The sequence below is a fragment of the Budorcas taxicolor genome, chromosome 3 (genome assembly GCF_023091745.1).
Source record: "Budorcas taxicolor isolate Tak-1 chromosome 3, Takin1.1, whole genome shotgun sequence".
Lineage (NCBI taxonomy): Eukaryota > Metazoa > Chordata > Mammalia > Artiodactyla > Bovidae > Budorcas > Budorcas taxicolor.
The window spans coordinates 11,121,893-11,144,431 of NC_068912.1; the positions used below are offsets into that span (position 1 = coordinate 11,121,893).

General features: G+C 38.7%; 1 protein-coding gene across 1 annotated transcript; it reads left to right on the forward strand.

The window, feature by feature from the left end:
* The first annotated feature begins 15,893 nt into the window (after positions 1–15,893).
* Positions 15,894–16,838, forward strand: LOC128045210 (olfactory receptor 10J3-like). Its single transcript, XM_052637703.1, has one exon. It carries the CDS (start codon positions 15,894–15,896, stop codon positions 16,836–16,838), a length of 945 nt encoding a protein of 314 aa, XP_052493663.1.
* The last annotated feature ends 5,701 nt before the right edge of the window (positions 16,839–22,539 follow it).

The window sequence follows — 22,539 nt, forward strand, 5'->3', positions numbered from 1 at the left end:
TGAAAATATTAACTACTTGTCAGACTCATATATCTAGTAACTGGTAAGACCAGGTGTGAAACACAGTATATGTGACTCCAGATTCTACATGCCTTCACTGAATCAAAACTTTGCTGATTGAGTATTCAGGAATGAGGTGTAGGTTAGAGGGGAAGAAGACAACAGCTGTATGAAAAATGTCTGACCCTCAGTCTTATTTACTCGAAGGATAACAGGGACTTCAGTAGTAGATGAAAACTCTGGCATTATGAAGGTTTTCCAATTTACTATCTCTCCCTCCATAGTTTTAAACAGACTCTTCCATCATTTAAAAATAAAACTTATGACAATATTCTATTCCACTTTATAGGCACTTGGTCTCAAAAAGGTCATCATGCAAAACACAGGCAAAGTATGAAACTCTAAGAAAATCATCAGAAAACCAGAATGAGAAAAGAAAGAAACTTATAAAATTTAAAACCTCTTTTTTTTTTTTTCCTACCAGCCACCACTTACTTCTTGCAAAGTTGGCAAAAGATCTGAGAGAAGTTCTTTTAGTGGTTGTGCATCTGAACTTAAAAAAAAGAAAAAAAGAACAAAGATAAGACTCTCTCCAAGAGGCCCATAAGGGTACAGGGAGGGAGGAGGGAGGGGGGTTCAGGATGGGGAACACATGTATACCTGTGGCGGATTCATGTTGATGTTTGGCAAAACCAATACAATATTGTAAAGTAATTAGCCTCCAATTAAAATAAATAAATTTATATTTAAAAAAATTGAAAACCCCAGGCAAAAAATTTCAGCATTTGCTGAATGTCAGAGGTATGGGGACCAACTTAAGGCCAGAGCATTGTATCCTCTGGCCTGGGAGGATCTTCTTGCAGACAGAAAGCCTCTTGAAACCCCAAATCTGGGAGCTCTGCTTATTCCCAAAAGAGAACCAGATCCATCTAAGACTCTAGGGACTTCCTCTTGAGAATCATTCCAGGGCACAAGGGGTAGCAAAGAAAGAGCTTGAGGCTCTGTCCCAGGGGCTTGATTAGGAACTTGAGCAATTAGTAGGACAAAATACTGCCTTTGGCTAATGACTCACAAGAGCAGTTTGCATTGTAGAAACTGAAATGAGTTTTGTTAAAAAAAAAAAAAGCATGACAAACAAAACAGTGAACCCGGAAGGAACCTGCAAAATAAAATACATGTCAGTTATTCTATGCCTGAGGATTATTTCTTCATTTAATGAAGCAATAACTATTAATGAACAACTATTTATGCTGCATGTAGTATGCTGAGTGTTGGAGGTGCAAGCATGACAAAAACCACCATTGTGTTTGCTCTCATAGAGCTTATCAAAGAGGGAGGCATATTGAGTTGTGAAAGTGAAAAGTGAAGTCGCTCAGTCATGTCTGACTCTTTGTGACTCCATGGACACCAGGCTCTTCCGTCCATGGGACTTCCTAGGCAAGAGTACTGGAGTGGGCTGCCATTTCCTTCTCCAGAGAATCTTCGCAACCCAGGGATGGAACCCAGGTCTCCCGCATTGTAGAGAGACGCTTTACCGTTTGAGCCACCAGGGAAGTCCATATATTGAGCTGTAGCTAATCCATTGGGTATCTTTTGTGTGAATTAGGAAAAAAATAAAAGCTTGTTTGGATAGATGCAACCCATGTGCACACACAGTGAGTAGACAATATATTTGTGTAATTAGTAAAAGAGCATAACTTCAGTGGATGTTTGGGGCTGTATACCAGGATGTATATATCGCCGGGAGGCAGTGAAAGGCAGGGAAACCTGGTGTGCTTCAGACCATGGGGTCACAAAGAGGTGGACATGACTTAGCGATTGAACAACAACCAGGATGTATGACTTGTCAAGTGGACTGTGGCCTGGATTTAAGCCTTCATTCTCCTCCTTGATTACCTACCCCTGTGCAGTGCACATCTTGCACACTAGGCAGGTTTCAGACAAATAGTCTCACAAATAAGCACCATAGTACAAGCAAAAATAGATGCTATAAGGAAAAAATGCAGAATTTTTCTTTAAGAATTTATTATTTATTTATTTGCTTATTTATTTTTGGCTGTACTGGGTCTTTGTTGCTGCTCACTGCTTTCTCTAGTTGCAGTGCAGTGTAGTGTTGGATAAGACTCTTCAGAGTCCCTTGGACAGCAAGGAGATCAAATCAGTTAATCCTAAAGGAAATCAACCCTGAATATTCACTGGATGGACTGATGCTGAAGCTGAAGTTCCAATACTTTGGCCACCTGACACAAAGAACCAACTCGCTGGAAAAGACCCTGAAAAGGGAAAGATTGAGAGCAGGAGGGGAAGGGGGCAACAGAGGATGCGATGGTTGGATGGCATCACGGACTTGATGGACATGAGTTTGAACAAGTTCCAGGAAATGGTGAATGACAGGGAAGCCTGGTGTGCTGCAGTCCATGAGGTCACAAAGAGTTGGATAGGACTTAACAACTGAACGACAACAACATGATTTTCACATTAAGTTGTGTTAGTTATCAAAGGGATAATGTCAGTTCAGAGATAGCATCCAGTATTCTCCCTAAAAATATCTCTCTTATATTCATTCACCCTGGTAAAGAGATGCAGGTTCTTAAAAGAAGAAAGGGAAGGCTACAGAGTGGTGAGAACATACTTTATAAATATATTTAAAGAATTAAAGGACATGGGGTTCCCTGGTGGCTTAGCAGTAAAGAGTCTGTCTGACAATGCAGGAGATGCAGGTTTGATCCATAGGTCAGGAAGATCCCCTGGAGAAGGAAATGGCAACCCACTCCAGTATACTTGCCTGGAAAATTCCATGGACAGAGGAGCCTGGCAGGCTGTGGCCCATGGGATCACAAAAGAGTTGGACATGACTCAGCAACTAAACAACAAATGTTTAAAGAATTAAAAGAAAAACGGCATGAGTCCACAATTAGTAAATCTCAAAAGAGAAATAAATGCAATAAAAAAGAAGCAAATGCAAATTCTAGAGATGACTATAGTAACTGAAAGGATGATCCAGAGATTTGAGATGGCATGCCCAGGATCAGTGAACTTGAAAATCAATCAATAGAAATTATCCAATCTAAAGAACAGAAAAACAGAAAAAATAAAGAAAGATGAATAATCTCAGAAACCTGTAGGAGAGAAAAAAGCAAACTTTCCAACACAGATGTAGTGGGATTCGTTGAAAAGCAGAAATAAAAGGACAGAAAAAAATCTGAATATATAATGACTAAAACCTGCTCAAATTTGATGGAAAACATTAACTTAAGAGATTCAGTAAGCTCAATAATTCTTGAGTAAGGTAAATGCAAGCAACGTGATGGACAAAGATTTGAGTAGGCTCTGGGAGTTGATGATGGACAGGGAAGCCTGGCGTGCTGCAGTCCATGAGGTTGCAGGGAGATGGACACAACTGAGTGACTGAATTGAACTGAAGGTAAATGCAAAGATACTTATATGTAGGCACTCCAGAGTCAAACCTTTGGAAGCCAAATATAAAGACAAAATCTTGAAAACAGTCGAGAAAAGTGAATCATCATGTACATTTAAAATAAAAAACTTTGCCTAGCAACAATATCCTTCAAAAACAATATCCTACAAAAATAAAGGTGAACTCAGTAAACAAAGATTTGCCATACAACAAATACAAGAGGAAGTTCTTCAAGCTGAAAGGAAATGGCAATTTAACATATATCCATGCTATATGGATATATCCAACTTGTATCCACAGGGAAGAATGAAGAAAACCAGAAACACTACCTATGTAACACATGTCGGTAATTATAAAGGACTGTGTGTGTGCATGTGCTGTTTATATATCTGCATTTCTGTGTTCTTCTTTTAGTTTCTTAAAAAAAAAACCCAGAAAACCGCTTAAAACAGTTATTTATTTATAATATTATATTTTTAGATTTATAGAAAATAAAGTTGTAATATATATGATAAAAATAGTACAAAGGAGAGAGAGGAGGAAATAGATATACTGAGGTTAAATTGTTATATGTCGTTGAAATCAAATCAGGATTAACCTGAACTAGACTTTGATATTTAAATATGCATAGAAAAACTGCTTTAAATAAATTAATTTAAAAATCTATCTATAAAATCAACAGGGGGATTAATATGATACAATAAAAAAATTGAACAGAGAAGGCAGTAAAAAGGAAACAGAGGAATGAAAAAGACATGCAACATAGAAAACAAACAGTAAAATTGTATCATTAATTACATTAAAATTGAATGCATTAAGTCCTCTGATCAAAGGGAAAACTGTCATATTGGATTTAAGAAAGCAAGATCCACCCGTGTGCTGTCCATAGGAGATGCAATGTATACAAATACTCTGAGGTTGTAAATGGTCCTACCATGCAAACAGAAGGCATAAGAGAGCTGTAGTGGCTATGCTGATTTCAAACAGCATAAAATTTTCTGACAAAGTTTCAATTTCAATAATTTATAATACAACTGGTCAGAGAAAATATAAGGATATAGAATACTTGAACAACACTATCATCAACCACCTTGTCCTAACTAACATTTATGTAAATTCTAGACTCTACGTCAGGCCACAAAAGAAGTCTCAAGGGACTTCCCTGGCAATCCAGTGGTTAAGACTCTGTGTTCCACTGCAGGCAGTTGGGTTTGATCTGTGGTTATGAAACTACTCACAAGCCATGTGGTGTGGCAAAAAAAGTTCCAAAACAACAACAACAAAAGCCACCAAAATTTTTAAAAATTGAAATCTTCTTTGACTAATATTAACACAAAACAATAATCTCCTAATAAATGTTGTTTGCATTATATATATTTTTCATTCTTTTGTTTTTTCAGTTGTTCTATATTCTGATAATTAATATATGATCCTTATTAACAAAACCTTATTTTCCTACTCAATCTATCAATTTATGTCTACTAATGGGATTATTACAAAACTTTATTTTCCTACTTAATCTATCAATTTATGTCTACTAATGGAATTATTATATTTAATGAAACTTTAAATTTAATAAAATTACTGATATATTTGGGTTTAAATAATAAGTTTAGAAGTTGTATTCTTCCCATGTTTTTTGTGTGTACCTGTTCTCTCGTCTTATATTTTTTTGGAGGGAGAGAGTAATCAATAATTTTTTAAATTATTTCTTTCCTTTTTCATTCATTACTTTTAGATAATTTTAATGGTTATTTTGCACTGTACTGGTGGCTCAGTGGTAAAGAATCTGCCTGCAATGCAGGATTCAGTTCAGTTGCTCAGTTGTGTCTGATTTTTTGCGACCGCATGAACTGCAGCATGCCAGGTCTTCCTGTCCATCACCAACTCCCAGAGTCTACCCAAACAGATGTCCATTGAGTCGGTGATGCTAACCATCTCATCCTCTGTCGTCCCCTTCTCCTTCTGCTCTCAATCTTTCCTAGCATCAGAGTCTTTTCCAATGAGTCAGCTTTTCTCATCAGGTGGCCAAAGTATTGGAGTTTCAGCTTCAACATCAGTCCTTCCAATGAACACCCAGGACTAATCTCCTTTAGGATGGATTGGTTGGATCTCCTTGCAGTCCAAGGGACTCAAGAGTCTTCTCCAACACCACAGTTCAAAAGCATCAGTTCTTTGGTGCTCAGCTTTCTTCACAGTCCAACTCTGATATCCATACATGACTACTGGAAAAACCATAGCCTTGACTAGACAGACTTTGTGGACAAAGTAATGTCTCTGCTTTTTAATATGATGTCTAGGGCAAGAATACACAGAAGAACTGTACAAAAAAGATCTTCATGACCAGGATAATCACGATGGTGTGATCACTCACCTAGAGCCAGGCATCCTGGAATATGAAGTCAAGTGGGCCTTAGAAAGCATCACTACAAACAAAGCTAGTGGAGGTGACGGAATTCCAGTTGAGCTATTTCAAATCCTGAAAGATAATGCTGTGAAAGTGCTGTACTCAATATGCCAGCAAATTTGGAAAACTCAGCAGTGGCCACAGGACTGGAAAAGGTCAGTTATCATTCCAATTCCAAAGAAAGGCAATGCCGAAGAATGCTCAAACTACCGCACAATTGCACTCATCTCACATGCTAGTAAAGTAATGCTCAAAATTCTCCAAGCCAGGCTTCAGCAATACATGAACCGTGAACATCCTGATGTTCAATCTGGTTTTAGAAAAGGCAGAGGAACCAGAGATCAACTTGCAAACATCCATTGGATCATGGAAAAAGCAAGAGAGTTCCAGAAAAAATATCTATTTCTGCTTTATTGACTATGCCAAAGCCTTTGACTGTGTGGATCACAATAAACTGTGGAAAATTCTGAGAGAGATGGGAATACCAGACCACCTGACCTGCCTCTTGAGAAATCTGTATGCAGGTCAGGAAGCAACAGTTAGAACTGGACATGGAACAACAGACTGGTTCCAAATAGGAAAAGGAGTACATCAAGGCTGTATATTGTCACCCTGCTTATTTAACTTCTATGCAGAGTACATCATGAGAAATGCTGGACTGGAAGAAACACAAGCTGGAATCAAGACTGCTGGGAGAAATATCAATAACCTCAGACATGCAGATGACACCACCCTTATAGCAGAAAGTGAAGAGGAACTAAAAAGCCTCTTGATGAAAGTGAAAGAGAAGAGTGAAAAAGTTGGCTTAAAGCTCAACATTCAGAAAACGATGATCATGACATCCGGTCCCATCACTTCATGGGAAATAGATGGGGAAACAGTGGAAACAGTGTCAGAGTTTATTTTTTGGGCTCCAAAATCACTGCAGATGGTGACTGCAGCCATGAAATTAAAAGACCCTTACTCCTTGGAAGGAAAGCTATGATCAACCTAGATAGCATATTCAATAGCAGAGACATTACTTTGCCGACTAAGGTCCGTCTAGTCAAGGCTATGTTTTTTCCAGTAGTCATGTATGGATGTGAGAGTTGGACTGTGAAGAAGGCTGAGTGCTGAAGAATTAATGCTTTTGAACTGTGGTGTTGGAGAAGACTCTTGAGAGTCCCTTGGACTGCAAGGAGATCCAACCAGTCCATTCTGAGGGAGATCAGCCCTGGGATTTCTTTGGAAGGAATGATGCTAAAGCTGAAACTCCAGTACTTTGGCCACCTCATGTGAAGAGTTGACTCATTGGAGAAGACTCTGATGCTGGGAGGGATTGGGGGCAGGAGGAGAAGGGGACGACCGAGGATGAGATGGCTGGATGGCATCACTGACTCGATGGACGTGAATCTGAGTGAACTCCAGGAGTTGGTGATGAACAGGGAGGCCTGGCGTGCTGCGATTCATGGGGTCACAAAGAGCAGGACACAACTGAGAGAATAAACTGAACTGAACTGAACTAGGTCGGTCATAACTTTCCTTCCAAGGAGTAAGTGTCTTTTAATTTCCTGGCTGCAGTCACCATCTGCAGTGATTTTGGAGCCCAAGAAAATAAAGTCTGACTCTGTTTCCACTGTTTCTCCATCTATTTCCCACGAAGTGATGGGACCGGATGCCAGGATCTTCATTTTCTGAATGTTCAGCTTTAAGCCAACTTTTTCACTCTTCTCTTTCACTTTCATCAAGAGGCTTTTTAGTTCCTCTTCACTTTCTGCTATAAGGGTGGTGTCATCTGCATGTCTGAGGTTATTGATATTTCTCCCAGCAGTCTTGATTCCAGCTTGTGTTTCTTCCAGTCCAGCATTTCTCATGATGTACTCTGCATAGAAGTTAAATAAGCAGGGTGACAATATACAGCCTTGACGTACTCTTTTCCCTATTTGGAACCAGTCTGTTGTTCCATGTCCAGTTCTAACTGTTGCTTTCTGACCTGCATACAGATTTCTCAAGAGGCAGGTCAGATGGTCTGGTATTCCCATCTCTTTCAGAAATGCAGGATACCCAGGTTCAATCTTCCCTGAGTCAGGAAGATCCCCTCGAGAATGAAATAGCAACCCATTCCAGTATTCTTGCCTGGGAAATCTCATGGACAGAGGAGCCTAGTGGTGTATGGTTCTTGAAGTTTCAAAAGAGTCAGACATGTCTTAGCAACTAAACAACAACAGTAAAGTGGTTATTTTAGATTTACATTTCAAGGACAATGAAAAGACTATATGAAGTCTGAATTTAATATCATTTTCATGTTACTGTTGTATAGTTTAATTCTATAAATATTTAAAAATTCATAATACATTAATTAATTTTTGTACAATATTAAGTACAATATCAACTTATACTTGCCCATGCATTTGTCTTTTCTATAATTTTTAAATTCATTTTTGTTATTTTTCATTTTTGTTTCCATCTAGGATGGATTTTCCTTCTACCTGAATAACTCTTTTTATATTTCCTTAATGCAAATCTGATGACGAAGTCTCTCACTTTTTTCCATTTAAAAATATATTTAAAAAAATTTTTTAATGATAGAGATTTTCTCTGAGTACAGAGTTCTAGTTTGGCAGCTATTTTATTTCAGCACCTTTAAGGTGCTATTCCATTGATTTGTGTTTTCCATTATTGCTACTAAGAAGTCATTTAATAGTCTTATTGTTAGTCTTTGAAAATAATGTATCTTTTTTCCTCTAGCTACTTTAAAAACTTTTAATCTTTATTTTTCAGTTGTTTTACATGATATTCCTACATGCATTTTGTGTGTAGGTGTATGTGTGTATATCCTGTGTCTGGTTCAAAGTGATTCTCAAATCTGCATCTGATGTTTTCCTCAGATTTGGAAAACATATAGCTATTATTTCTTCACATATTGCTATTGATACATTCTATCTCTTCCATCTATATGGAACTTCAATTACACATATGCTTAACCTTTTGACTAGGTTCCATATGCCTCATATGCTCTTCCAAGCTCATATAGCTGTTAGCAGAATTTATTCCTTCTGGGTATAGGACTGAGGTTGTGTTTTCTGAGCAGCTGCCAACTAAGATTGCTCTGTTCCTAGAGGTTGGCCACATTCTTTGCCAAATGGTCTTCTTATAAGCTCTTTCAAAATTTGACAGCTTACTTCTTCAGAGGCAGCAAGGAAAGATCTCTTGATCCTTTTTGCTGAGATGAATTTTTAAAGATGAGTGTGACATGAGTGTGACATCCATCACCTATGTTTTATTCTGTTTTGTAGAGGCAAGTCACAGTTCTGCCCACATTCAAGGAGAGAGGGTTATACATGGGTGTGGCTCACTGAGGGTCACCTTAGATGCATCTGCTATTATATATTTATCTTAAAGGTGTGTCTGATAATTTTAATACAGTGATTTTTATGGGTCTGTTTCAGTCAAGTGCTTATTTTCTCTTTTTTTGAAATTCTCTTGCTCTTTAGCTTTTCAGTCTTTTCTCCTGGTATGTTTGGTGTATTTTTATCACATCCTGGACACTGTATATCATTTGTAGATGTAAAAATCATTATACAGCCTGCAGGCTGTGTAAAAACCACTGGTTGGCTCATGGGTAACTAGGCTGTAGTTTGCCTATCCCTGTTCTGAATTTAAAAATACGTAAACTGTAGGAATAAATTGAGGCTTTACATTATATTGTCCTCCTCTAAAAAAGATTTTATTTTACTTCCTGTTGGATAGTTAGTCAAAGTTCAGTTCAGTTCAGTCTCTCAGTCGTGTCTGACTCTTTGCGACCCCATGAATCGCAGCACGCCAGGCCTCCCTGTCCATCACCAACTCCCAGAGTTCACTCAGACTCACGTCCATTGAGTCACATATGCAGGGATTAAGTAAAATTGAGCTGGTTTCACTCTTTGTGAGGGTGGATTTGTTTCCATTTTACACTTTTGCCTAAGGTATAGACCACACATACGGACACTGCTAGATGCTCTGCTCAGCTTTTAGGGTTTTGACCGAAGAGGAAAGACATTAAGTTACGGTTTCACAAGGAAACTACAGAGAAGCGGGTATCCGGCTAACACTTCCATATATCTTTTCTTTCTGGAATCTTGACTCCTCCACTTTTCACTGACATAGAAGCTATATCTACATCATATAGTCATTATAATATCATTCTAGGGAAAGAGGAAAACTAGTTCTTTCCTTAAATTCTATAGGAATATGAGGAGTAGCAGGGTGGAAAGAACCCAGGTAATGGTAGCTTATTAATCAGTTCTCTTAGTTAGTCTTAGCTGCTCCATTTGTACAATGGGGATAATAGTATTCAAATATGTAACTACTTTATCATGTGAGGTTATATATGCTCTGCACACACACATATATATGTCTATATATATATATATATATATATATATACTGTGAGATTATGTAAAACATTATGAAGGATGCAGAATGAGAGCTGTCATCTGGCAAGATATTATTGTCATCATCATCACATCATTATATCATCACCCAATGATGAATAAACAGAGGCCCAGATAAGAAAAGTGTCTATCCAAACAGTGATCAAGTCAGTGGCTTATGTGGAAACTGAAACCTGGGTAAACAGAATTGCTAGTCTGACACTCTTTTCACCATAACCAAGGTATCTTTTTAGATTGCTATCACTAGTAGTGCCACCACACAATGTCAAATTAAATTGTATCTAGCCACTATTTATTTACTTACTTTTGCTCTTTATTTTATTTTATTATTATTATTATCTTTTTTTACTTTACAATACTGTATTGGTTTTGCCAGACATTGACATGATTTATTGAGAATTATTTTGCATCCAGAATTGTGCTGGTGTGACTTCTGAAGCTGGATTTTAGGAATTTAAGTTCTGGTTTCCCATTTATCACCCCAGTATCATAGAAAAGTTACATAATGTCTTTGTACTGGTTTTCTATTCTGAAAACAAATATAATTATGTTACCTTATATATTTATTGTTAGGATTATATTAATATATGTAAATTGCAGAGCCTAGTGCCTAGCATATAGTAAGCACATATAGAAAGTGTTAGCAACTGCTTTTATTACTGGTAGTAGCCATAGGTACTATCAGAGAACAAAAGATGAATGAGAGTCTCTGTCTCTAGGTAGTCTCAGTCAAGTTAGAGATATGAGACCAATGCAAAGAAAATGATTAAAGAGTTAAAAATATGGGACAATTCAATGTTAGCTTTTACATATTTGAAGGTTATCAACACATATGAACATCTAGGTAGACTATGAATTAAAAATTTTTTTTAATTTTATTTTTAAACACAAAATAATTCTCAATAAACAGTGGCTAGATAGAATTTAATTTGAAATTGTATGGTGGCACTACTTGTGATAGCAATCTAAAAAGACACCTTGGTTGTGGTGAAAAAAGTGTTAGACTAGCAATTCTGTTTACCCAGGTTTCAGTTTCCATATCGGCTACTGACTTGATTACTGTTTGAGTAGACACTTTTTTACCTGGGCTTCTGTTTATTCATCATTGAGTGATGATATAATGCTGTGACATAATGAATTTTTTTGTAAGTATATGAAAGGTGACCTGGCAAGGCTGAGGCCCTGGTGGAACTGAGTTAGAGGCTCCTAAATAACATAGGACATATAGTGAGCGTATATCCTATATATTGGGACTTCCCTGGTGGCTCAGACAGTAAAGCGTCTGCCTACAATGCAGGAGACCCAGGTTCAATACCTGGGTCAGGAAGATCTCCTGGAGAAGGAAATGGCAACCCACTCCACTAACCTTGCCTGGAAAATCCCATGGACAGAGAAGCCTGGTGGCTTCAGTCCATGGGGTTGCAAAGAGTCGGACACGACTGAGTAACTTAAGTAAGTTATGGTGAGCAGAGCAAAGCTGAGAAAGGTCAGTTTGTAAAACTCCTTACAATATAATTCAAGGACTGGATTGATGATTCTACCCTAAGATTTTAACCTGACTTTAAGTGTCAGGGTATCTGAACATCAACCATGTGTGCAAGAGGCAGGAGGGATTCATGCTTAAACCCTACTTGGCAATTATTGTTTCTCTTCTGGCACTTACAAAGAGTCATTCCATAAGATCTTGAGCCACTCTCCTTTGGCACCAGAGAAATGGACAGAGAGCATGCTGTGTATCTTAGCAGGACCATGGCCAGCCCTAACAGAACTTGAAATCAGACTTTTTACCCTAGAGATTCCTCCTAATAACCAAGGGAACTCTCTGCTCCCAAACATTAATCTTGGGATTAGGAAATGAGCTGCCTGACTAATAAGGTCTCCAGGTACTCTGCTGTTTGGGTTACGTCTTCTGCTATTGATCATTTGGGAGTAGTCAGTGCTCTTTTGCGGAAGGAGACCCCAGAGTTTGGGCAGACCATTTGCACATTATTAGGAAACCTCAGGCCAGAGTTACTGCTTTGTGACTCAGTGAGAAGCTTCTTCCAGGAGTACAGGCTGTGAGAACCTAGAGGAAATTAATGTTCAGGAAATTAATTGTCTGTCCTTCACTTCTAATCTCAGGCAACGGAAGAGAGGGATAGGCATTGTTTCCTTCCTGTCCAGTACTTTTACACATTGCATCCTGGGAGGTATCTAAAGATCTGCCACTTAAGGGGGAATTCCAATTAAACTGTAGCTCTGCTCAGTAAGATGTTAGTGACCTTCAGATAAAAAGAAAAAAACTTACAGACTACTTGATAAAAGGGCAAATTTTTACGCAGTGGTCTAAACTTAAATAATTGATTGGTTTAAATAACTATTAGGAAAGACAATGCTGATCTGGGAAACTTATAACTATTTAGTAAAAATCCATATCTATTATTGCAGGCATTCAAAGTTCCAGAGTGGGGGATGCGACTCTTGAACATGAACACAGCTCTCTAGAAGACCCGAAAACATGCCCCTTGGTGAGTTTCATTTTCTGATATATAGAATATTTATTATAGTATATATTCAGTTATCACACAGCCAGTAATAAGTCTATACAAAGGGGAACATGATCTTTCCTAGAAACTATTGTGATTTCTGATTTAGGAAATATGGATGCATAAACTAACATAGAGAAGAAGGACATAAGACTTCAAAGGCCTTCAGTTAGGTTCTGTACAAAAAGATTTTCAAAAATTTAAGCTCCTTGAGGACAAGGACCATTCTTTGATCATCTTTGCTTTCTGAGTATTAGCACAGTACTTACACCTTGTGACTACTCAACACACAGGGCTACTGAAGAAATGTTTTTGTTTGGATTTGAAACAAAGTTTTACTATCCATGGGAAACAAACAAAACAAAACAAAGCAAAAAAAACAGGGAATGATGAGATTTAAAAAAGCTCTCTTCACTGAGACAAAAGGTAAATAGTGTATTCATCCACGACTGAGTCAGGAGCAGGCTTTGTTTCACTTTGGTGGTAGGGGGGAGTCATTTATTTGAAATAAATAAAAGGTAGCAAAGAGTCCACAGTCAAAGAAATTATCTGGATTTTGAGGTTTCTGTCCATCTGTACCTTCCCTATTTTTTGGTCTTTCATGCTTCCTCCTACACCCTAGATGAGTAATCCTACTCTTGCCAATGTTTTTCATTTCCCCATCCCACTCTGCACCCCTTTGCTGACTGTTCTATTGGTTAGAATCTCCCATATGATGGTGCTGGGGCTCAGTTTTTTATAGTGTTAGCAATTAAGAGCTGTTTAATGGTCTGGAGGAGAGGGAAACAGAAATTTTAGGCTACCAGCATGAGTAAGTTCTGGCCAACAAAGTGAAATTAACTTATTCATCCTGAATAACCTGGATGAATTTCAAATCAAATGAGAGTATAGTGAAAACTGTGATTTTATAGTGGTGAATTCCATACTATTGCTTATAACCCAGAAACACAATCTGGAAGTCACAGATTAGTCTTAGATATATATTAGCTGAGGGGACTAACATGATCTAAGGGAGAGGTAAAATATTGGGCATCTTCAAGGAGATTAGAATCAAAGATGAAAGTCTTATTGTACCCAATTCATACCTTTGTTGACATAGTACATATAACAGTGTATGTTCTGTTCAATGTACCTCAAGAAAAATTTTTAAAGAGCAAGAAAAAGTCCATATGAACAATTGGAAGGTAAATAATAAAATTTATAAAATCAAGACTAGAATCACAGGCTTATTTACATAACCTAGAATGCTAGGTTCAAGCCTGTCTACCCTATCCTGCTTCTCTGAAGTATTTAAACTGGTTTAAACATTTAAATATGTGGAAAATAAAAAGAAATACTAGGGAATTCCCTGGCCATCCAATGGTTAAGATTCAGTACTTTCACTGCTGAGGACTCAGGTTCCATTGCTGGTTGCAGAACTAAGATCCTGCAGAAGAAAGTACTAATAAAACTATTATTTATTAAAGGCTCTCTCTGTGTTGAGTACTGTATCAAACTCTTCTAATATATTAACTCATGTAATACTTATGTCAACTTTGTGGAGCTTTACTGTATTCAATATATAAATAAGTTTAAATATTATGCCTTAAATTTAGAGAGGCTAATGAAGGAATTTAGGGGCTTCCCAGGTGGCTCAGTGAGTAAAGAATACACCTCCAATGTAGGAGACAAATGTTTGATCTATGGATCAGGAAGATCCTCTGGAAGAGGGCATGGCAACCCATATCTGTATTCTTGTCTGGAGAATCCCATGAACAGAGGACCTGGAAGGCTACAGTCCATGGGATTGCAAAGAGTCAGACATGACCGAAGCGACTTAGCACGCACGCATGTAGGAATTTGTACAAGAAATCTCCATCAGCAGACTTCTTAAAAGAATGTTATGACAGCATTCAGGAGGAAGACTTGGACTAAGGTCAGCTGAAATAAAGGGGATTAATTAGGAAAATTTTTTGAGGTTGAAAGTTGAGTGTTGATAAGAAGCATGGAGAGGAGAAGACAGAGTGGAGAGAATTTCAGGAAGCACTGTCTTCAGGAACAAACAGGAAAGGAATATAATTAGGATCTCTCTTAGCTTCCTGAATGGGAGTAATTGTTAAACGGTGGGTAATCAGAAGTAGATACAGGTTTATGGGCGATGTTAACTCTTCGAGTATGGTCTCCAATCACAACTTGGAATATACAATATTGAAATGAAAAATAGAGCATCTGTTACAAAACATCTTCTCTGATTAAATGTCTTATCTTTTCTCACACTAGGAAAACCTTTTCATACTTGAAGTGACTTGAAGGGGTAAGTTCATATTTATTTCATTCTCTCCTTGCCTTTGGCTAGAATTCAGGGAAATAAGCTAAAACCTGCACGGTCTTTTTGAGTCTTTCATGATCACAGTAGATTTTAGTGCAGGACTTAGGGAAGTAAAGCCTAGGACAAAGGGTTCTGAGGAGGTCATCCTAGGACGCTTTCAGGACATCCGGTCTTGATAGTGCATTCTGACAGTGTTGATAGAATATCAGCCATTGGGTATCCTTCGTCTTTCACTTAGATCACTGTTCACCATTGAAAGCTGAGGGGCTAAGTCAAAAGTGCTGGAGGAGGACACTTGCTTTGGCCAGTTTATTTTTGACAGTTGAATGAGTCTAAAATGATATGTCACCATCTTGCCTTGCATTTTGCTGATTAATACTGAGATTTGAATATGTCTTCATATGTTAATTGGCTGTAAGTATCTTCTCTCCTGCAAAAAAAAAAAAAAAAAAGAAGAGTGTTGGAGGAAGAACTTTAGAGCTGGGCTTCTTCCTGCACCTGAACTCACCTCTTCAGTGGCTGGGTAATTATTTCTACAAATCTGCCTTTTGATGTGCCTCTCTTTTCTTTCTCAGATCTATTTCTGCCATAAACCCCAGGGTCCTGGGGTAAAACCTTTATAGTACTAAAGAAAAGAGGGGGAAAGTGATGGCTCTGAGCATGTGTCTAACCTGAACACTGATGACTCTTGAGGGCTCAGGCATTGCTCAGAGAATGGACACACCCTTCCCTGAAGGCCTTGGTCCAGCCTACTATCTTTCATGATTAATTCATCATACCTTTCTTTCCTTTGCTGAGCTCTCTTAGACCTCAACCTCCCTCAATGCCAAAGCCAAACTCCACTTCTGTGGCTGAGTTCCTTTTTGAAGATTTCTCCAGCTTTGGGCGGCAGCACAGGCTTGGTTTGTTTGTTGTCTTTCTAACTTTGTACCTGCTGACTCTCTCTGGCAATGCCGTTATTTTGACTATTATTCGCCTGGACCGTCATCTTCATACTCCCATGTACTTTTTCCTAAGCATGTTGTCCATCTCTGAGACCTGCTATACTGTGGCCATCATTCCCTGTATGCTTTCTGGCCTCCTGAGTCCTCATCAGACCATTTCTCTCCAAGGCTGTGCCACTCAGCTCTTTTTCTATCTAACCTTTGGTATCAATAACTGCTTCTTGCTCACAGCCATGGGATACGATCGCTACATGGCCATCTGCAACCCTCTACGGTATTCGGTCATCATGGGTAAAGAGGCCTGTATCCAGTTGGCAACTGGGTCCCTGGGAATTGGCCTGAGTATGGCCATTGTCCAGGTAACGTCTGTGTTTGGCCTGCCCTTCTGTGATGCCTTTATCATCTCTCACTTCTTTTGCGATGTGAGACCCCTGCTGAAGCTGGCCTGCACAGACACCACTATCAATGAGATCATCAACTTTTTTGTCAGTATTTGTGTCCTTGTTGTACCCATGGGACTGGTCTTCATCTCTTATGTCCTCATCATCTCCACCATCCTCAAGATTGCTTCAGCTGAGGGTCGGAAGAAGGCCTTTGCCACCTGCGCCTCCCACCTCATTGTGGTCATCATCCACTATGGCTGTGCCTCTATCATTTACCTGAAGCCTAAGTCCCAGAGTTCCCTGGGGCAGGACAGACTGATCTCAGTGACGTACACAGTGATCACCCCTCTGCTAAACCCTGTCGTGTACAGTCTGAGGAACCAGGATGTCAAAGATGCTTTGTGCAGAGCCATGGGGCAAAAACCCCTCTCCTCTCAGTGAGGAGAGTTGTGGAAGGCCTTTTCTCTCATTTCATAAACATATATTAATTTTAATGCTGTTTTAGTAATGCTGCTAAGTATGGGATCAAGAATAGACTGAATTGGGTGCTAACACTGGAGGCTTCCGTTTGAGTTAGTTGTGCTTCTCTGTGTTCTCCTTAAGAGAGGATAGGAAATGACTTATTATACCCTTAAGAATACAGGGAAAAGATTTATCTGCTTGGGTCATTCATACCCATATTCTGTCACACACTCATGTACATATCTAAATATGTCCTGAGAATATGTTGGATTATACAACTACAATAAGACACAAAATTCAGCAGAGTTCTAAAAGGCTAATGAATAAAGTGCTTGGAAACCGCCTCAGAGAAACCTCTGTTGTGGTGGTTAAGGGCGTAGGAGCAATTTGTGCAAAATTTTATTTAACAAGTAAGTGTGGAGACACATGCATGTCCTTTTCTGTGGATGTTGAAGGCTTTTTGTAATCTGATTTTGCTGCTTGCTAATATCCCACCACAGCCTGAGGGATCTTCAAATGGCAAACGAACAAACGAAAAAACCCACTCTCTAAGTGGATAGAACTGCCCTAACTGACTATTTCTGGAAATGAGGAGTACAGATGCGGTAATGCAGAAGATCTTTGGCTACTGAGAGCATAGAGGTGGGTTGTCCAGCCCCAAGATGCCTAGGTAAAAACTAGGGAGAAAACTCCTTGGGGAAGGAGATCGTGATGAACAGTTTAATGCTTTCACACCTCCAACACAGGAGTGAAAGAGGATGGAGGCTGGGAGGAGCCAAGAAGAATCGTAGTTCCTTTTGCAGAGTAGACCTAAATCTTTGAAATAGTGTTATAAATGTAAACACTTTAACAACAGCTTCTGAAGTCATTTATTAATGAGAAGAAGTCTGAAGCTTGATTTAATGAAAAAATTTTCCAGTCAGCTCCTAAGCTATCATGGCTTCCCAGCAGCTCAGTGGTGAAGAATCTGCCTGCCAGTTCAGAAGAGGTAGGTTTGACCCCTGGGTCAGGAAGATCCCCTGGAGAAGGAAATGGCAATCCACTGCACTATTCTTGCTTGGGAAATCCCACAGACAGAAGAACCTGGCGGGCTACAGTCCATGGGGTCACAAAAGAATTGAACACAACTCACCAACTTAACAACAAAAACCACCTAAGCTTTCAGACGTTAATCTTCAGAAATTTCTTCTTAGATATCCCCAACTTAAAACCTGAGTTTAAAAAACAGCGTTTTATGTCTGAGCATCACAGAAGGTGAAAGCATATGCTCTGGTTCTCTCTCCCTCATCCTTTCACTCCACTGGGCCTTCTATACTAAAGAACAGGTATAGCCTGCATTTCAGACCCAGCTTCTTCAGTCTCCAGAATCTAGCAGATCTCATGCGGTGATCCTGCAGAGGCAAAATGTCACTTGTAAGAGTGTCATGAAGTTAGCTAGGTGCTGAAACTGGGGCAAACCAATGGAAATTAACAAATCTTCTAAGTCAACTTAACATATCTAGCTTTGCTGAAAAACACTGGTGTATAAAATCCGACCAGAGATAAAAGATAAAAAATATCTTTGCCTTGGTGACCATATTTTTAGAAATTACAGAGTCAGTTTATTTCTGTTAGGATAGCCAGAAAACAGTTATATATTTTTTCTTAGTAGTTCTGTTTAGTATAGATAAAACTATTAGGTAAAGATCTGATGGCCAGTGACACACTCACTTCAGTTTGAAATTGTATTTGGTAGCTGCTCTGGTGCAGCCCCTTCAGGACCCAAACATCTATTTCCCTCGCTGCTGGAAATGTCTTGGGCTGACAGCTTGCAGTTGAGTCCTACTTCAGGAACTACCATGCTAAAGAACTGCCATCTCCAGAGTCACAACCCCTTTCCATGGGTAGCCTTTCCAATGACTTATCTTTTTCAGGGTATAAAGACTGGTAACCTTTCCTCAACGTAAGATAGCTATGAAGGGTACTCCCAGATTCTGGAATTCCTATCTGTGGGATGATTTGAAGTTTTTGCATGACTCCCTCACATTTCCACTTCCCCTTCTACCTTCATCCCTCATGGGTGTTTACGCTGAGAGCACTCCTTAATAAATTTACTGCTTTCAAATCTCTGTTTCAGACTCTGTTTCCTAGAGATCCCAGTCTGAAACATTTTAGGATCCCATTTCTAGAACAGTGGTTGGTCAATGGAGACTCCAAATTTTCAGCCTTGATATGAGCTAGTGAAGGTAGAAGATCAGTGGTTCCTATATTTTCATTTTAATAAGATGTTAATTTTCAAAAATTTAATCCTATTAATTGAATGGTATTTGCTTTGGTTCAGCTTAGTCTGTGGCAGTGCAGTATTACCTTGTTGCAAACTGGTAAAAAAATAAATAAATAAATAAAAATTAGCATTTTTCTCAGAATCTACAGGAAGTCATTTCTTGGTCTTCAAAAATTTCTCTGTAAGCAAGTTCAATTTCATTGCATTCCTTACCTTGCAGTGAGATTACTGATTTCTCTCAGTGATAATTCAAAAATTGAAAATAACAGGAAAAACAGGAAAGTCTTCAAGAAGGGAAAGATTGTGGATGCTGTAAGTGATATATGCAAATGGCTTTAACAGTGATCTTGGGCACAGTTATAGAGTAAAAGACCTGCGGTGGAATGTCATGGAAGCTGATAAGGCATCAGCTGGGAACTTGGACTTGGTGACTAACTGCCCAGGGCTGGGTAGACAACTTAAGGCAAGGAGATAATACTACTCTCTGAGGTTTTCTGGGTACCCAGGCTGGCAAGTGCCTCTGCCATTCTCAACATAAAGCTCCCATTTCTGACTTCAAGGAGATGTTCTGTTGTTCCATGTTCCGTTTAATGAAAAGAGAGAAAGAGCAGAGCCTTTCTTCAACTATTCAATTTCCTGAAATACTCACAAGGTGTATCTTTTGTCTGTTCCTACTCCTAAGGGCCATGGAAATTTGTCTTCCGCTGGCCAGTAGCGGGGAGCTACTGACTTGATATTCAAAAACAAATCCTTTATTGTTAGGAGTTTGTGATAGTTTATGGCAGATAATTTGGAACAGCAACCATGGGAAAGAAATTTGCTTTATGAGCTAGTCTAGACCATTATGGTAAGAGATTGGAGGTAACAGAGGGTGAAGCTGGGATGAATTATTTCTATCTAATCATTTGGTGACCATTCATACTATTTCTCTGTCACAGATAGATTATATACATATATATATATATATATATATATATATATATTAAAAGACATCTCTATAAGTGCCATATTTGGAGGGTCCACAGAGTACTCAAGATCCAACTATGTGTTCCATGGTCCCTACAGAATAGATGTATGACTATCGGGAAGAAAAAATGTGGAAATAAATGATAGACGTAAGTCTGATACAAGCCTGAAATTTAAATATATGGAAGAACACAGTGAAAGGAGAGAACAGTATGTGGAGAATGAAAGAAAAATTCACACTGGAGCTTCTTGGGGAATGTGTTCTGAACCTTTGTGCTGGAGAGTCACCACATAGAGCCAGGTTCCCGTGTAAAGAAAGACAAAATGTCTGGGCTAAAAAGGAGCTTAGAGACCGCCTAGTCCAAACCTCCCTTGTTACAAAGAGGAAATGGAATCTGAGGCTGACAAGAACTTGCCCCAGTCACACAGCTAGTTATCAACAGCTCGAACTTCCAGGTCTGTGCTCAGTCCATAGTGCTTGCAAGCTGGGGTGAGAATGTAAATGGAAGTAAAAATGAAGTGTAACAGTCAAGACTCAGAAAGATGTATCTAAAGCTTACAAAGCCTGGACTATCCATGTTCAATCTCTCTCAGTTCTTCTGGGTCACTTAGCCTCAGACCAAATATAGGAGTAAGTAACTTGCTCTTCAGCCTGATGCACAGCTGTGTGTAAAACATCATGAGACTGGATGTTGTTAATGAATGTTCTGTATGACTCTGGTCCCAAGGCTGTAACTATAATAAACATTCTATCTTTTCCTAAAGGTAGGGGAATATCTAGGAATAGCAGCAAGGAGCTTCCTATAGGGACTTTTCCCGGCCTATTGTTGCAGAAAAAAATCCCTTCTCCACCCATAAAGCCTCTTTACACAAAGCCAAGTGCCACAGTCCTTTCCTGGGAATCTGGTCACTGTCTCTCTGAAATTATTAAAAACAGAAACAGCATGGACAGTGTTAAGGAGGTTCATATCAGTGTTAGGGCTCAATGTGGGCTGTCTCTAAATATGCCACGATGATATATTGAATATTTTGAATTAAAGTTACTTAAGAAGCAGGGTGGATGGATTTGGGAGTTTGGGATTAGCAGATTCAAACCATTATATATAGGATGGATAAACAACAGGGTCCTACTATATGACAGAGGGAACTATATTCAATATTCTGTAATAAACCATAATGGAAAAGAAATGAAAATGAATGTGTATATATATAACATGAGGAGCTCAGCCCAGTGCTCTGTGAGGACCTAGACAGGTGGGATGGAGTGAAGAGATATATACAACTATCCTCCAATTAAAAATAATAATAATAAGAAAACCTTGTTTCTTCTTTTATTTAATACCTCAAGCCCAATCTCTGTTTAGATTCTTCATGAATTGAGCACTCCAAACCTAAGCTTCTCTGTCCTGTCAATTCCTTTCAAATGTATCATTTCTTTGTCTAAAAAGTATAAAGGTTGCCTGCTTTGGCCACTTGTTAGGTCCCATTTCTATAAGACCTCTGAGCACATGAATTAAAATTTCTTTCTTTTTCTCCTGTTAATTTGTCTGGTGTCAACTTTATTATTAGTTCAGCCACAAGAACTCAAGGGGATGAAAGGGTTTCCCTCATGCCAACAGCAGATACCTATATTAAAAAAAAAAAGAGCTTTAATAATTTCTCTATTCTTTATGACCTCTTTGGAGAAAATGGGACTTGTCAGTCTTATGAATATTTACAAACGTTCCCCCTAGTTCACTTCCTTAAGTTTTTAATTGTTCAAAAAAACAGATAAACTAAAGGTGCTCTGATCTCCCATTTCCTGTTGTAAACTCCTGGTCAGCACCGACAGTACCTTGCTCTCTTTTCTAATGCTTTCCCCAAGGCCCCATATAACTGTCTCCATGAGAAGAGGTGGGGCAGGGGTGGGAGAGAAAAGACTGGGACTTTGTTTGAGATCTCATTCAATCTTGTACTTTTTCATTTTGAGAGTTATTATTATGTGCGAGTCTCTCTAAGATGCTTAGTTCAGGCACTGTAAGAGGATATACAAGATTTAATTTGGGGAGATAATAGAGGAGTGAAACAATCACAGGGAACTCTTAGATGGAGCCTCACCCCCAGAATTCAGGGGCTCAAGTCTGCCCCAGATTCTGCCAAGAGCTAAAAGTTCATGTGATAGTAAGTGAAGAGACAGCATAAAAATGATCAGCTTCATCAGCACATCCTTCCTTGTCTTCTCATTCGTAGGTCAGACTTACAATGGAGAGAACATTACAAAAGAGAACATTTCTAATCTAGGACTTCATGGTTATGCCTCAAAACTAGCAAGCCTCGAATACTTAAAAGTGTCACATTACATGGTTTCATACTTTTATTCAAGTTGTATATCTCTTTTACAGATTCTAATAAATGAATCTATTCATTTCTTTACTTATATAAATGATGCTTATTGAGCACTTCCTATTACAT

Bases quoted from the DNA above. Each gene is read 5' to 3' on its own strand.
- LOC128045210 (XM_052637703.1), top strand. From the start codon at position 15,894: ATGCCAAAGCCAAACTCCACTTCTGTGGCTGAGTTCCTTTTTGAAGAT.